Source organism: Limulus polyphemus, unplaced genomic scaffold, assembly GCF_000517525.1.
Source record: "Limulus polyphemus unplaced genomic scaffold, Limulus_polyphemus-2.1.2 Scaffold3862, whole genome shotgun sequence".
Classification (NCBI taxonomy): domain Eukaryota; kingdom Metazoa; phylum Arthropoda; class Merostomata; order Xiphosura; family Limulidae; genus Limulus; species Limulus polyphemus.
In genome coordinates, this window is record NW_013669472.1 from 1 (window position 1) to 14,817 (window position 14,817).

General features: G+C 34.0%; 1 protein-coding gene across 4 annotated transcripts in view; it reads left to right on the forward strand.

Annotated features, from left to right (window-relative positions):
* Positions 1 to 603: 603 nt before the first annotated feature.
* Positions 604 to 14,817, forward strand: part of LOC106470179 (inositol polyphosphate multikinase-like) — a 28,047-nt gene continuing 13,833 nt past the window's right edge. The window contains exons 1-3 of one of the 4 annotated variants that reach the window (XM_013930709.2): positions 604 to 728; positions 3,717 to 3,827; positions 9,342 to 9,527. In XM_013930709.2, the coding sequence (XP_013786163.1) occupies positions 686 to 728; positions 3,717 to 3,827; positions 9,342 to 9,527 (340 nt within the window). In that variant the 5' untranslated portion in view covers positions 604 to 685. The other 3 variants (XM_013930711.2, XM_022398783.1, XM_022398784.1) reach the window with 3 other exon arrangements.

Below are 14,817 nucleotides of genomic sequence, written 5' to 3' on the forward strand. Positions count from 1 at the left end.
GTATTTACTAGATATAGGGTAGACTGGTATATAAAAGAGGGTGACAACGTGAATGTAATGTAATGTGTGTAGACAGTGTGTAATTGATCTGCAGTCAGAGAGAGACGTATAGTTGATATAGCGTTTGTTTTAGCGTGATTGTTTAAAATAAGTGTATCGTAAAGTTGTATTCGGAAAGAATAAACCAGCTTTATTAAGTAAGGACTTGTGTCGCTAAAGTTTCGTCGGAACGAAGTTACGGAAAGTTAATTAACAAACGGAGACGTAACAATATCATATTCCACTTTTCTTTCACTCAAAAGTTCTTAGAATTCACTTACAAAATATTTCGACATTATATACTGATTTGTTTGGTTGCTATTCCGTACTAAGCTACACAGTAGGTTTACTGTGCTATGACAACTGTGTAAATCGAAACCTAAATTTTAGCGTTATAAACCCTCAGACTTACAACCTACCCCCCGGGGCTATACACTCGTTAATTGATATATATTTGGTTGGTTTCGGATATCCGAGCTAGCTGTTCCAGCTTTTAAACTGATAAACTAAAGGGAAGGAGCTAGTCAGCAGTACCAACTGACACCTCTTGAGCTAGTTTTCTCTGACAGAACAGTAGGATTTGACTGTCACCTTTATAACGCACCGACGATCCATATGTATTTCTGTTTGCGGATGTGTACAGCTGATGAACGGCGTCGATTTAATACAACAAATTTCTGCGCACATTAGTAAGATATCTGTGATTTTTTTATTATAATAATATTGGTTTCTAAGAATAACGTTTTAATAGTTTTTGTTAAGAATTCGGATGTTATTCTTTTGAAAATGTGATGGTTCTGCGTTTAACCCCGCCCATTGTGAAGTTTTATTAATCATTGATGTTCCATTTACTGAGTTACAGATTTAAGATGTACTTTAGAAATATTATGTTGAACGAAAACCAGATTTTCGTATCGTATGTAATAAGCTCAGGCGAGTAATGTATTGTATGATGTTTCTAACTTCTTTGTAAATGTTTTTTATAAGGAATTTATTACCTACTTTAAATTATAGAACGTTAATGGGAGCGTTAGGCTGGCGTTCTTAATCAGGATATCTGTATTCCGAATCCCATTCCTTCATTAGTCAGCGGGAAAAAATCAGTATTTCATTAGTGCCCTGGATCACTCCACGGCTTCTCAATTGGATATGTGAGTCAAACTATCGAAGTATCTATTACTATTAGCCTGGCCTACAACTAAGCCCAAGTATAACTTTATTTTATAAGTTACATAGCATGTTAACTGACTTATATTTATAATAAATATTAACTTATAACTTAATGGTATGTTTATAAGTATATGTAAACAAGTAAATTAGGAGGTTTTTAGTCTTTCGGGGTTTTCTGTTACCATTGAATAACTAAAATCACAGTGAATTCAAGCTGAATACTAAATTTCTCATTCATGTGTTCATAATATTGTACAACAAATGTTTGGACAAATTCTAACTTACACGAACAGCACAAAATCGATTTTGAAAGTAACCTATGAAGAGATAGAGTTTTGCTTTAAGTTTAAATATCTATATTTCGGATTCTGAAGATAATTTGTAGACAAGGCAAATGAAAACTATGTTTTCAAAAGTTTATAAATCAGGAAAAAGATTATCTATCATATATATATATATATATATATAAAACACGAATTAGAACACACAGTACAAAATATTAAAAATATTAATTGTATTATGAAATTAACAGTAGTGAAGAAAATACAGTAAGTTTAGATGTAAAACAACATAAAATGAAAATATAATACTGATATACCAACTACTTATAATTCACTTGAACCAAGTAACAGTATATTAATTCGTTACAGTATTAGTAAGTTGGATGCTTATGTGAATGATGGAAAAGTAGTGGATAGAAAATTGGCTTAGTATTAGAATAGAAAGAAAGGAGTGATGATAAAAAGGCATTTACCCACTGTTGTTCAATTTAATGTAATGTATGGACAACAAGGCCCATTTGATTCTTCAAGGCTATCTATTCCTTGCATATCCATCATTGAGAAAAGTAAAATTTAGGTCTACCTTTTATGTGTTAAGAAATTATTGATTCTTCTCTTAAACTTTTGTAAAGTTTTGGCTCCATTGTGAACAGCAACTCTTTTCATAAGTCAGCTACCCTGTGTTAAAAATCATATTATCTTAACTGGAACCTAGCTTCTCTTTGCCAAATCATAAATTTCTTGTCCCATTGTACTCAGAATATAACACAAAGAAAGTAGAGTCTTTTATATTGTTGATCCCCTGGATAATATTCTAAACTTTAATAAGACCATCTCATACCTTTATTTTCTCAAAAGATAATACATTAATAAGAGATCTTAACATATTCATATAAGATTACTTTTCCATTCCTGGAACCAACTTGGTAGTCCTCCTCTGAACCCTATTGCTAAGTCTTTATTTTTTCTTAGGTAAGGAAACCAAAATTGTACACAGTATTTCTCATGTGGTGTAATCAGTAATTTGTATTGTAAGATAATCACTTCTTTTGACTTGTAATCCACATATATTTAAATACACTAAAATTGTATTAGCTTTACTACTACTACTACTAGCAAAGGGTATATCTATTTGTTACTGTTACTTTCACCTGAAGACTTGCTCCCTCAGCCCTAGAACTTTTTGAGAGTGCAGTTAATATACACAGTATTTGCTTCCTAGTCCTATTCTCTCACAAGAACAACCTTACTTTAAGATTCTTATCCATATTTTCTTATTGCATTTCTGAAACTTCTTTGCTTTTTTCACTCCTTCCATTTTCTAATTTTGCACTTTTCCTCAAAGAGTCAACTTCTCTTCAAACAGTAACCTTTGAGCTTCTTTAGGCCTAAAGCTTAACCTACTTTTATCAGATATAACCCACTCTTTGCATTTATCTCAACCCACATATTCATGGTATTACTGTCTTCTCTATTCTGAACTCCTCAAGAAGTGGTTCAGCATATTTCATTAAAAGTAATATTTGTTTGAGATTTTTGCATCTCAGAATAAGATTACTCATATAAGAAACCATTACATTCAACTTCTTGTCAATTATATCCTATCAGTGATATGGTAAACTACTTTAGAGTGTACTTGTTACTGCTTTGTAACACAGTGAAGACTTATAAAAAACTATGTATGTATTTTGAGACACAATTATGAAATTAAAGTTTGTTATGTTTGGAATGTGTAGATAGTTTAATATTGTCTCTGTATGGCTTCAGGTTTTGAATTTATGTTATTTTCAATATAAACAAACTTGTAATGGCTATTTTACTGAAATAAAAAATCAAGATTTTAATTGTTTCCATGAACAACTTTGGTGAGAATGGTAGGACTAGGGGACAAAAATATAAATTTTTGCAGAGTAGGAGTCATCTTCAGCTGAGACAGTTTTATTTTTCTAACAAGGTTGCTTTCAGATGTTGTGGAGGCAGTAAATTTGAGTGATTTTATAGAAAAGCTTGACAACTATGTGAATGATATTTAATAGTTTTAGTTTAGAGGATGGGACAGCCTAAATGGACCAGTAGGTCCCTTGTTGTCTCTAAACATTGTGTTCTGTTATTATGTCTCAATGATTGTGTAGTTTTTAAACATATAAGCAACATATTCTCAGCAATTATCTGAATGAAATTTTGAAAGCATGTAAGTGAGATTTTGTTTACTCTCTTTGAATACAGCTTGGGAGCAATTCTTTTATTCAAGGACAATGACCACATTACCAGATGATACTACTGTTCTGCTTCATCAAGTTGCTGGTCACTTCCATGGTAAAGGAAAACATAAACTTGGTAAGCTTCAAACTTTTCATATATTCATTCATAGGAAGTTTCTAAAGCTAAACAAAATAATAAAAGTTTATGATATAAAGGCTTAGTTTACTAGCTTTATTTATTAGGACTGTTTTTGGGATTTAGATAATGGAGACTGGAAGCCTTCACAACTAAAGTGGCATGAATTGTATATAACTCGTAAAACGATATTTAACTATTATATTATATTCATTGATACTTCAAATACCATTGTACCTGGTTCTTACTAGGAGATCTTTTTCACATTCACTTTTAAGAACATTTTAGAATTCCTTACCATTTTCACATGTATTAATCATTTTATGCTAGTTTGTGCTGTTTTTACATGCATGTATATATGTATTCCATGCACAGATATGTGCAACTACCTATATACTAATTGGAGTAAGTCCACAGGCCCCTGAGGCTCCCCCTAGCCTTTTGGGTGGCTCCCACTGTAACTAAAGACATTGTTTAAGGGTCCCCATGTAAATTTGCTCCATGGGCACTATGGGGTCTAGTTGTGACACTAGTTCTATGATCATTTTTTGTCAGCCACAGCTCACTTGGTCTTATTTCTCAGGACCTTTTGTGGTTAATCATAGTGAAAAAAACAAACATTATCACTAGTTAATTTTTCTGCCTCTATCTTATCTGATTTTTTAATCATCCTATTAAAATGAAGTACCCTTCATTCTTTTGTTTCTTGATGTTCTCCAATAGGTGGACCATGTGTACTAGAAAAATATTTGTGACTATTTCTTTCAAGTGACATATCAATCATTGTACTTATGTAAATATATTTTTTTCTAATTCTTCATTGTACAATACTGTAAGTAAGTTGTGGCAGCTGACAGCTCATTGTTACAATGTTTCTTATAAGTTTTAGGGTAAACTCAGAAAAAAGTTGAAAATAAATTTGCAGTTAAAGCATCAAGTAAAATAGTAAGCAAGCCTACATGTGAAAATCTGTCTCAATAAAGTCTTAAAAGCAACATCTGCTTCCTTTTTGGATCATTTTGTGTTGCCCAGTTTCTAAGAAGATTTTTACACTAAATTTTATATGCAAGAATACATTCCAATGCCTTTATTGAATCATCAGATTTCCTGAAATTAAAAATATATATATATATTGTTTTCTTACCAGAAAAAGAGTACAATAAACAAAGTAAAATGTGTTTTTTTTTGTAGCTGGCACAAAGTTTGAGTTACAATACATTCTTTACACTACAGACAGAAATGAGCTATAACTCTAACCTTAAAAGTAAAGAAATGAAGTGAATGGACACAAAAAGTTCTTTATGCATTAAACACACTGGACTATTTGTTTCTTAGCAAAGTTCTAATATTACATGTATAGATTCCACCTCTGGCAGAGCTTAGGTCACTTGTTTCAGAATTGATCTGGTACTAGAGGCTCTTTAATTTATATAGCATGAAACACTATTTGTTAAGTCATTTGTATGTAAAATTTTAAAATCTGAAAATAGTTAGTTTAATAAAATTCATGTTAAATCTTCAACACTTGTAGAAGGCCTTGAAGGCATAGGCCTTAAACCTTTTATGCTTCATATTAAAGTATTAAGAACACACACACTTTCAATTATTTATGATTACCACTCTGCCTTTATTTTAATATTTTTTTTGCCAATGTGACATTAGTGTGTTCACCAGTCTTTTTAAAACTTAACTGTTATACACATGTGTACAGTCTCAACTTTTGCCAGTCTGTTTAAAGATCCCTATGTATGTATTCTGACTCTGGGAATATTTTTTTTCCTTTTCTATGAGATCTTGTTTGTTTTGTTTACTTAGAGATTATTTAAATCTCACATTTTTATTATATATTTTACCTAAGTCCTAATTTCACAATAATTACTTGTTTTTGTAATTAGGCCAATTCTTTTTTCCCATGGGTTTGGATGTGTAGTCGAAGTAAGAGGTTGCTGTCTTTTCTGTTTGATCAGGTTACAAGGGCCTTGTATGTTATGTGAATACTTGTAATGGAGCTTGCATACATTATCACTCTGGAGATAGATGTTTTGGAATTATCAATTAGAAAACATCTCAATCTGGATTTTAAGCATATAATTGCCTTTTTTCATTAAAAAAAATGTTTGATCAGCTTATGCGTCAAGTATGACACCTGGCCGTGTCACATACTATAACAGTCTGGATATTTTTGTTGAGCTTCAGGAGGTTCATTGTTAATCAGTTTCTTTTTTCTTTCTTTCTGAGATCTTTTTCCAGCAATAACTCTCACTTCTTTAGTGTAATTATATTTTAATTTAATGCAAATGTACAAAAGTTAAGTTGAGATTGTGTTATTGGTTTAAATATATGAACTTTGATTCTTGAAACTTGAGCAAAGAAATGGTTTGGTTGTTCTTCTCACTAAGTTAACACATTCACACTGTTGATCCTTTCTGGGTTAACTTTTTCAGTTTCTTTCTTTTCACAATGAGAATGGCTATGAATAACTACTGATGACTGTTATTTTAACAATATTTAGTCTCTACACTGGTTATATGTCAGTTGTCACATGATGCAACTGATCCTCTTTAACCCTTATTTACAGCAGCTCTTTGCTTTGTATGTGTATTCTTCTGAATGTGAGGTGTGTGAGTTTTCCTTCTGTGTAGTACTTCAGACTACTATGATCTCAAAACTGTAATTCTCAGTTTGTCATCTGCCATCAAATTGGAATAATAAATATTTCATGTCACATAAATATTTTGATAGATAAGAGAATATTGTTAAGTTTTCTGTTTTGCAAATAGAAATACCAGTATGATGCAATTGACAGTAATTGCATAGTTATACAGTTTCAAAAAATAATTAAAATGTTGTATATATATATAATTCACTAGTTGATTGGAATCAAGTATGAGCCTGATGATTAACCAGTTAGCAAATTCCAATAATGCTCAGCTATAGTCGTTAAAGTAGATTCTTTTGTTAAGAATATCACTGTTGGTGTTCTGCTGATTAAATTTCCCACATCCATATTTTTATACATGTCAGAGGTTATTTTACTGAACTGTGGATTGTAAGGTCCAAAGTTTGAACTAATTATGCCACTGAACGTGGGCATTATAAAACTGGCTGTCAATTTTGCTATTCTTTTAAAAGAGTAGTCACTTAATAGATGTTAGGTATTGGTTACCCTTCCTTTGTTCAGCAGTTATATATTAGGAAATCCTGAATCTTAAGGGATCAGGACATTTAGCCCATGTGTAATATATGGTGCTGTTCAAATTGAAAATACAAAAAATACAGTACTTACACTTATCCTTTGTAATAGCTTGTAAATGGCATTTTTTGTATCTCTTCTCTTGTTTTACAAAAATACCTTATTATACTTTTGCTCATTTTAATTTAAAGATAGTTGATTCTTTTTTTTAAGGCTTCATAGAGGTGTTGACAGGCTCCTTATGAACCTCTTGAATTTTAAGAACATTTTTCAAAATTTGTTTATACACCAAATTGCTTGCAAGTTCATTTTTTGTTGGTTAAAGAATATTTGATAACACGAGACACATGAAAACAAATATAAAGAAGCTGTTATTATTTTACTTATTCCAAATTATTACTGCTGGTATTTCCTATACCCTTTACATAAGCAATTGATAATTTCTCATTTTCTTTTAACATTTATTTATTCTAAGTTTGTGACAGGCAAAAAAACATAAAATTGCTCAATATGATTCAACATGTGAACCCTAACAGTAGTGAACTTTATTTACAAATGCTCCAAACCATACCTAAACTACTCAGCCTGTTGTTGCTGAGATAAGGAGAGAAATTTAGAGAAATTCTCATCCACACCCTCACTAGACAAGGACAAAAAGAATTCTCTACCAAACTCAACAAAAATGTTAAAGTGCCATAAACCAGAATTGAAGGCTGCATACTTTGCTGATTGTTCCATACAACATTTATATGAAAGAAATACACATCACTCATACCAATTTGGACAAGCATATGAGTCACCTTTTAAGATGTGCTTCACCTACTTAGTGAGAGAACACAGACACAAGGCTAAAGTGATATGAGTTTCTACCCTTTGGCATATGGAACATTTATCTCAGCAAAAGGATTAGTAAATATTATTAAGTTTTATTCATATTCAGTTAACAAGAATGTCATACTACATGCAGAATGCCTGCATGAAAAACACAGAAAACTACCTCAATATACCCAAATAAAGATATATTCTAAACTAGTTATGAGAGAGTAAAATTAATAGCTGTTTCATTTATAACTATATTATATGTAGCTTTCATTAAGTAACAAACTGAAGTAGACCATAACTAAATCAGAAAAACACTATATAGTTCCATGTCTCATGATGTCTAGTTATGTAAAACATCACTAGGGGACAAAGAAAACAGACTATAACTAAATCAGCCATTCACCATAGTTACATACTTAGTTATGTAAAATATCATTAGATAACAAACAAAACAGACCATAGCTATCAAACATACTGTTGATACAAACATGTTTTGTAGTCACTATGAGAAAAACCTGCCAATTTTTCTTCACTTCACCTGTCCAGTGTATAGGTTTTTCTCATACTGACTAAAAGCACATTCAAATCAACAGTATGTTTGATATTTTTCACTATGATATAGGTCTAGCTTATTTCTCTTTAGTCAACTTGTGTTCAGGACTACTGATGAGGAGTAGAATTCTCTGAAATGAGTATAACCAAATAACACACACTGATCAAAATGTAGATTGAACTGGACATCCCTTGAACTTAGACTTTGATATTAATCAATTTTTGGAATACTAAGTTTATTTATTAGACCATAACTAAATCAGAAATACACTGTATATTTCCATGCCTGGTTATGTAAAACATCATTAGGTGACAAACAAAACAGACCAAAACAAAATAAACTATACATCATTGTTCCAAGTCTGGTTATGTAAACCATCATAAGGTGATAAAGTGAACTGACGAGAACAAAATCAACTGTACATTATAGTTTCATTCCTGATTATGCAAAGCATCATTGGGTGACAAACAAAACAGACTATGATTAAATCAGCCATACACCATAGTTATAAGCCTGGTTATGCAAAGAATCATCAGGTGTTAAAGTGAACTGATGAGAACAAAATTGAACATACATTATACTTTCAGTCCTGATTGTACAAAACATCATTGGGTGACAAACAAAACAGACTATAACTAAATCAGCCATACATTATATTCCCATGTCTGGTTATATAAAGCATCATTAGGTAACAAACAAAACAGACTATAAATAAATCAGGTGTATATTGTATTTCTATCTATAAGCATTGTAAAAATACTTATTTAAACCTTAGAATTGGCCCTGCTTTCAAACAAACTAGCAATAAAAGGTTTTACAATGAGCTAAGTATGGTGTATGGTACTTCAGAATTTTGCAACCTTTTGTAAATTTTTAAGAATGCAGCATTAACATTTTAAATGTGAATTGTATTTATTTTGTCATTAACAACATGCTTCCTTTATAGGTATGTTAAAGCATAAAGATGGTAGTATCTTGAAACCTGTTATTCAAGAAGACATTAGAGGCCCAAGAGAGAAAGCTTTCTACACTAAAGTATTTGATGCATTCTGTTCAGATCCTGTGTTTCTTCAGCTTCAGAGCTTTTTACCCAAATATAGAGGTTGTTGGATTACTCAGTTCAACAGTACTAGTGAGTTTAGAAACTTCTTATTTTACTTTCTTAGCTTAGTATCCATCCCCAGTGATAGAAAAAGTTTAAGTTAATTTATCAATTTAAATTATTTCATGGATTTAAAAAGGTTAATTGTGTTACATTCTTGGTTTGACTCTGAGACAATGCTCTGAGCTGCTTATACCACCCACCACAAAAAGAAATTGTTGAGCATTTCAGTCATGCTAAGAGCTGCTCAATAATAACATATGGTAAATCTACATTTTTATTCTTAAAGTTACATCTCATTTTGAAATATGAATGATAGTGTGATTAATTCCTAACAGTCTAGTGTAAAATATCCTGCTTGTGAATAAAATTTGGCATCAACATTCATGCCTGTTCTCCCATCATTTCAAAAGTGAATGCATGCACAGCTTTTCTACTGGAAGACAGACAAATGCTCGGATAGAAAAATGGTTTGCAATATATATAAGATAGTGATCATGGAAATGTGAAATTGCTCTTGAAAAAACTGTAGTAAATATAAGTTTGAAATTGTCTCTTTATTTTACTACTGTTACTCATTTAAGAAGTAAATATTTTATAGTTTTGCCCTTATTCAGTTATTAACTTATAATACTTTTGCTTTGGATTTTAAAGAATTTTCTCACTCTTACTTAATGGCCACAAGTGTATACTAACTGGTAATGTACATTTTATTAACAAAATAGAATACAATCAAATAAAAAATAATGTTGTTTATTTCACTGTTATTCATATATATATATATATATATATATTGCATGTATCTGTTCTTTGTGGCTTGGATCCTTCACTCAAACGTTTTCTGAGGAATTAAACTTTTACTGTTTCATGTAGCCAGATGTTGTTGTTTTTTAACACTTATGCAGATTTGTTCTATACAGCACATTTGGCTTAGCACATTTCTATCTTTTTTGTTAAAATGTTTTTAGGGTTATTTTTAACCTTTTTATTTCTACATGCTTCTCTTCTCACTTGCTTCTTATAACATAACACATTAAAGACAGGGAGAGACCTTTTTGTCCATCTAGGCTCCTATCCATTAAACTAAACCCTTAAAAAAACACCTCAAAGTCAGCCCTTATTATTCAAGTATTTATCAAGCTTTCCCATAAAATCACTTAAATTAACTGCATCCACCACATCCAAAGGCAACCTGTTTGAGGGGCAAACCCTTGTTTGAAAAATAAAGCTGCCTTAGCTGAAGATTACTTCTACCCTGCTAAAATTTATATTCATGCACCCTAGTCTTACCATTCTTACCATTAAATATGAAAAAGATGATGCTTAAACATTAACAATTCTCTTAATCTTAAACACTGTAGTCAGATCCATAAGAGAAAACAACTTTAGAGATCTTAATCTATCGTTATATGATAACCTTTCCATCCCAAGTAGCCCTCCTCTGAACCCTTTCCAACAATTCAATATCCTTTTTGAGGCATAGAGCCCAAGACTGAACATAATACTCCAAATATGGCCTGACCAATGACCTATACAATGACATTATATCCTCTTGAGACTTGTATTCAGTATTTCCATTGATACAACCTAAAACCCTATGTGCCCTGCTAATGGCAACAGCACATTGCTTGGATAATTTAAGAGACTGGTCAGTCAGAACTCCAAGATCTTTTTCTTCCATAACATTGTTAAGGTTATTCCTATCAAAATTATGCTCAGAATTCAAATTGGGATATCTTACATGGATTACCTTGCATGTATTATAATTAAAATCCAGCTGCCATGACATTTTGGAAAGCCTTTTACCACCTCTATCCTTTGCCATGCATGCAAGGGCTGTGCCTATGGATGTTCCCATGTTTTTCATTGAACATTTCTTGACATAATTTCCCAGGTATGATACCTTTTGTCTATTTGTTAGTTTATCCTTCCTGTGCAGATTTCAGGGCCCATGCTGTTTAGGTTGTAACCCAGTTAAGTTCTGGGCTCTGCATTTTTTCCTGGACTCTCAAGCCTTTGAGTTTTTCATTCAGGCATGAGGATCACCCCTTAAAATGTAACAAACTTTTCCCAGGCCCTATTTTCCTATTTGCGTCAACTCCTTTCCCACTTTCTTCATTTTCTTTTCCTCACCATATCTGTCAACCAGGTCTCATTGGGTTTTCAGGGGAGACTCATATCCTCCCTTTCTTCTTTTCCTGTTGTACCTATATATTTGTTTCCTCAGTTGGAGGAATCATCTTGGTGGTGCACACTGTTTACTCAAGTGTGTCTCCCTCCTCCAATTCTTCCTTGCCCTTTGTTTGGCACCATATTGGTGACTGACAGTGTTTGGAAGTCTTCCTACCTCATTGGAGTCCAAAGTTGTACCTTCTCATTGATTTTCCTCCTTGGTTTTCATTTTTCCCTACCCTATTATGGCTCATTCCTGTGTCATGCACTCTTCCTTCCTCCCATTTTTCAGTGCCTCTTTTCCATGTTTTGGGGGTGAGCTGCATTTCCTACACACATTCACTATAGATACTTGGGTGCTTCATGTGTGAATAGGACTCTCTCTTTCCCATCCTCCACTCCTCACAGACCTCTTCCTTACCTCCTCCTTGAGATCCCTTTTGTATCCCTAGCATCTACAAGAATCAGTAAGGGTTCTTCTCAATTGGGACACTATTTTACCAGTCAATTCCCCATTTCTGGGGGCTCTATTCCCAGTTGTTTGTAATTCATTATTACAATGGTATTGATGTTCTGTAATTATTTTCCAACCTGGACCATTTCCTTGACATTCCTCGTTCTGCTGTGGGTTTTTTTTCACTCTTCAGTGAGTTTTTACTCTGGATTTTTAGCAGGTTTTTTCATTCCTCATTTTACTGTTGGGTCTGGCTTCAATTCCCTCTGTTTTGATCAGGTAGACATAACCTTTGACCATCTTTTATGTTCATATGGTCTGTGGATTTCTTCACCACATGGATGACTGGCTGCCTTTGGCTCCATCTCTTCAAGCACCTCACATTCACATGCTTTTCTTTTGAGAAAACTACATATATGGGCTGCTTGTTTAGATGGAGACATCTTTTCTTGTCCCAACCCTATATTTCATCCTTTACAGGGTTTTTCTTCAACATCTCCCTAGTCAGGCCTAGCCTTCTCCTATTCGGTTGCTTTTGATGGAGCTAATGGTTATCATTGCTGCATAATAATCTCCTTATATGCTGCTAATGAGGTTCTTTTGCTTTTGAGAACTTGGGCTTCCATGGAAGCCCTTCTTCTCTTGGGTCATGCTCCCTTGCATGACCTTCAGTGGGTATTGCATGATCTATGGAATCTCATTCAGGATCCCTTGGATTCCATTTTCATCCTCCCGCCCTCTATACAGGTCATTTGTTCCTAGTAGCTCTAGAGAGACATTACCAATGCTGGCTTTCCTCTTCCACCTCCAAGTCATGTGTTGTCCCCTTTTAACAGATACATTTCATGGGTTGGGGACATATTTGAACTCTCACAAGGTTGCTGGTCCACATCACTCTTTTGGAACTTCTAGCAGTTTGTTGGGTGTTGAGTCATTTCTTCCTTTTAGTACAGAGCAGGCTGGTCATGATCCATTTTGACTGTTTGACCATTGTCATTTCAAACTATTGCATAGAAGGTAACCATTCTAGTTCACTTTGTTTTCAAATGTTGGATCATGTCCTGGGTGCTCTCATTCTTGTTGTGAATCAGCTATCTCGTCCCAACAAAATTCTCCCAATGGAGTGGCTCCCAGATCTTACAGTGTTATGCTTCCAGTGGGGTGCTCCTTTACTGGTCATCAAGGGCACACTCCCTCTGTTCTAATATCTGGTTCCTCATATGTTGGATGTGGCAGTGAATGCCTTCAGTCTTGATTGGACCACATATTAGAGGTATGCCTACCCTCCTGTCTCTTTCCCCTGTTTTTTTGTCTGTTATCCAAGCCACCCCATGTCAGTCCTTCTCATTGCTCCATAATCACCTGCACAGCTTTTGTTCCCTGTTCTTCCATAGCTTTAGCTATCTCCTCCATTGACTTTTCTTCTCTCCAGGTTCGTTATCCTTCAGTATTATTTATTGGTGTTTCATTCTGCTTTGCCTCCACCGGCTTCACGCCTGACTTTTGTCTGGTCCCTTGTGGGGTGATTATTGACTCTCCACATGTGTGGCAGCCCTTATTTCATGTATAGTACTCTCCCTTATTTCTTGGTGGTTTATAAGAGACAATGGCATATTCTGCCATTGGTTTCTGCACCATGGTTCCTAGCCTTCAAGTCCTTGTGTTCCTCAACATTTCATATTTTACTTGGATGTTTGACAGTGATCTGTTTGTATTGACCATTCCAGACTATGTGGTGGCCTTATCCTCTACCTTCCTTTTTCCCAATTTCCACTATGTGTTTTCCTCTTATGTCATATCCCTCTTGTTTTCATCCTTTTTGTCTCCTCCATTCTTTCTTGCTCTCTGCTCATTCAGGAATGGGATTTCTATGTCATTCTGCATGCCCTTACCCAGCCTCCTTTTGAACCATTAACTACCTGTTCTTTATCCCACCTCCTTTGCTTTTTTTGCTGATGGTCATTGTAGGTCAGATATGTTAGCTCTAGATGTATCGTGTATCTGTTACCATCATGTTTTCCTTCCCAAGACCTCTGCAGTTCATGGTGGAATCATCACTTTCATGCTGATATTTGTCCTTTCTATTTCTCCTTTGTATTCCCATTATGATCTAGATTGTCTCCTCTGCCTAGTTCATGCTCTATGTTGTTAATTTCCTTCCTCAGTTCAAATTCCCAATTACTTTCCATTGGAATCCTTCTTCCACCTAGGACTTTTCCCTATGACCCTTACTGGTTGGAATCACCAACTCATTTATAATTGGCTTATTCTTCTTTGTCTTCGGCTTCCCATCATATTCTTAGTGTCTAGTTCCAATTATATCCATCCTGCCCTATCCCTGACTGCTCTCTTTCATTGTCTGTTGGTGAAGATCTTCAAGGCTGGCAGGTGGACCACACCACACACTTTCATTGTACAGTATTCACATTTTGCTGTCACTGCCTCCTCCAGATACCGATTGCTGTCCACTGCCATACTACATACCTTAGTTCAACTTTGAGTGGGTAAGTTTCGTTTCATTTATTTCTTTCTCTTACAGTGGCCCTGTCCTTCATATTGGATCCCGCTTTGTAGCTAGTGATGCCTGACCAGATATACTATTTGGATAAGGAACTCCCATCCTACCACCTTGTGGATGCCAGTTACCATTGAGATGGACTACTAGTAGGTTCATCCTCTCATGATACATTGTGT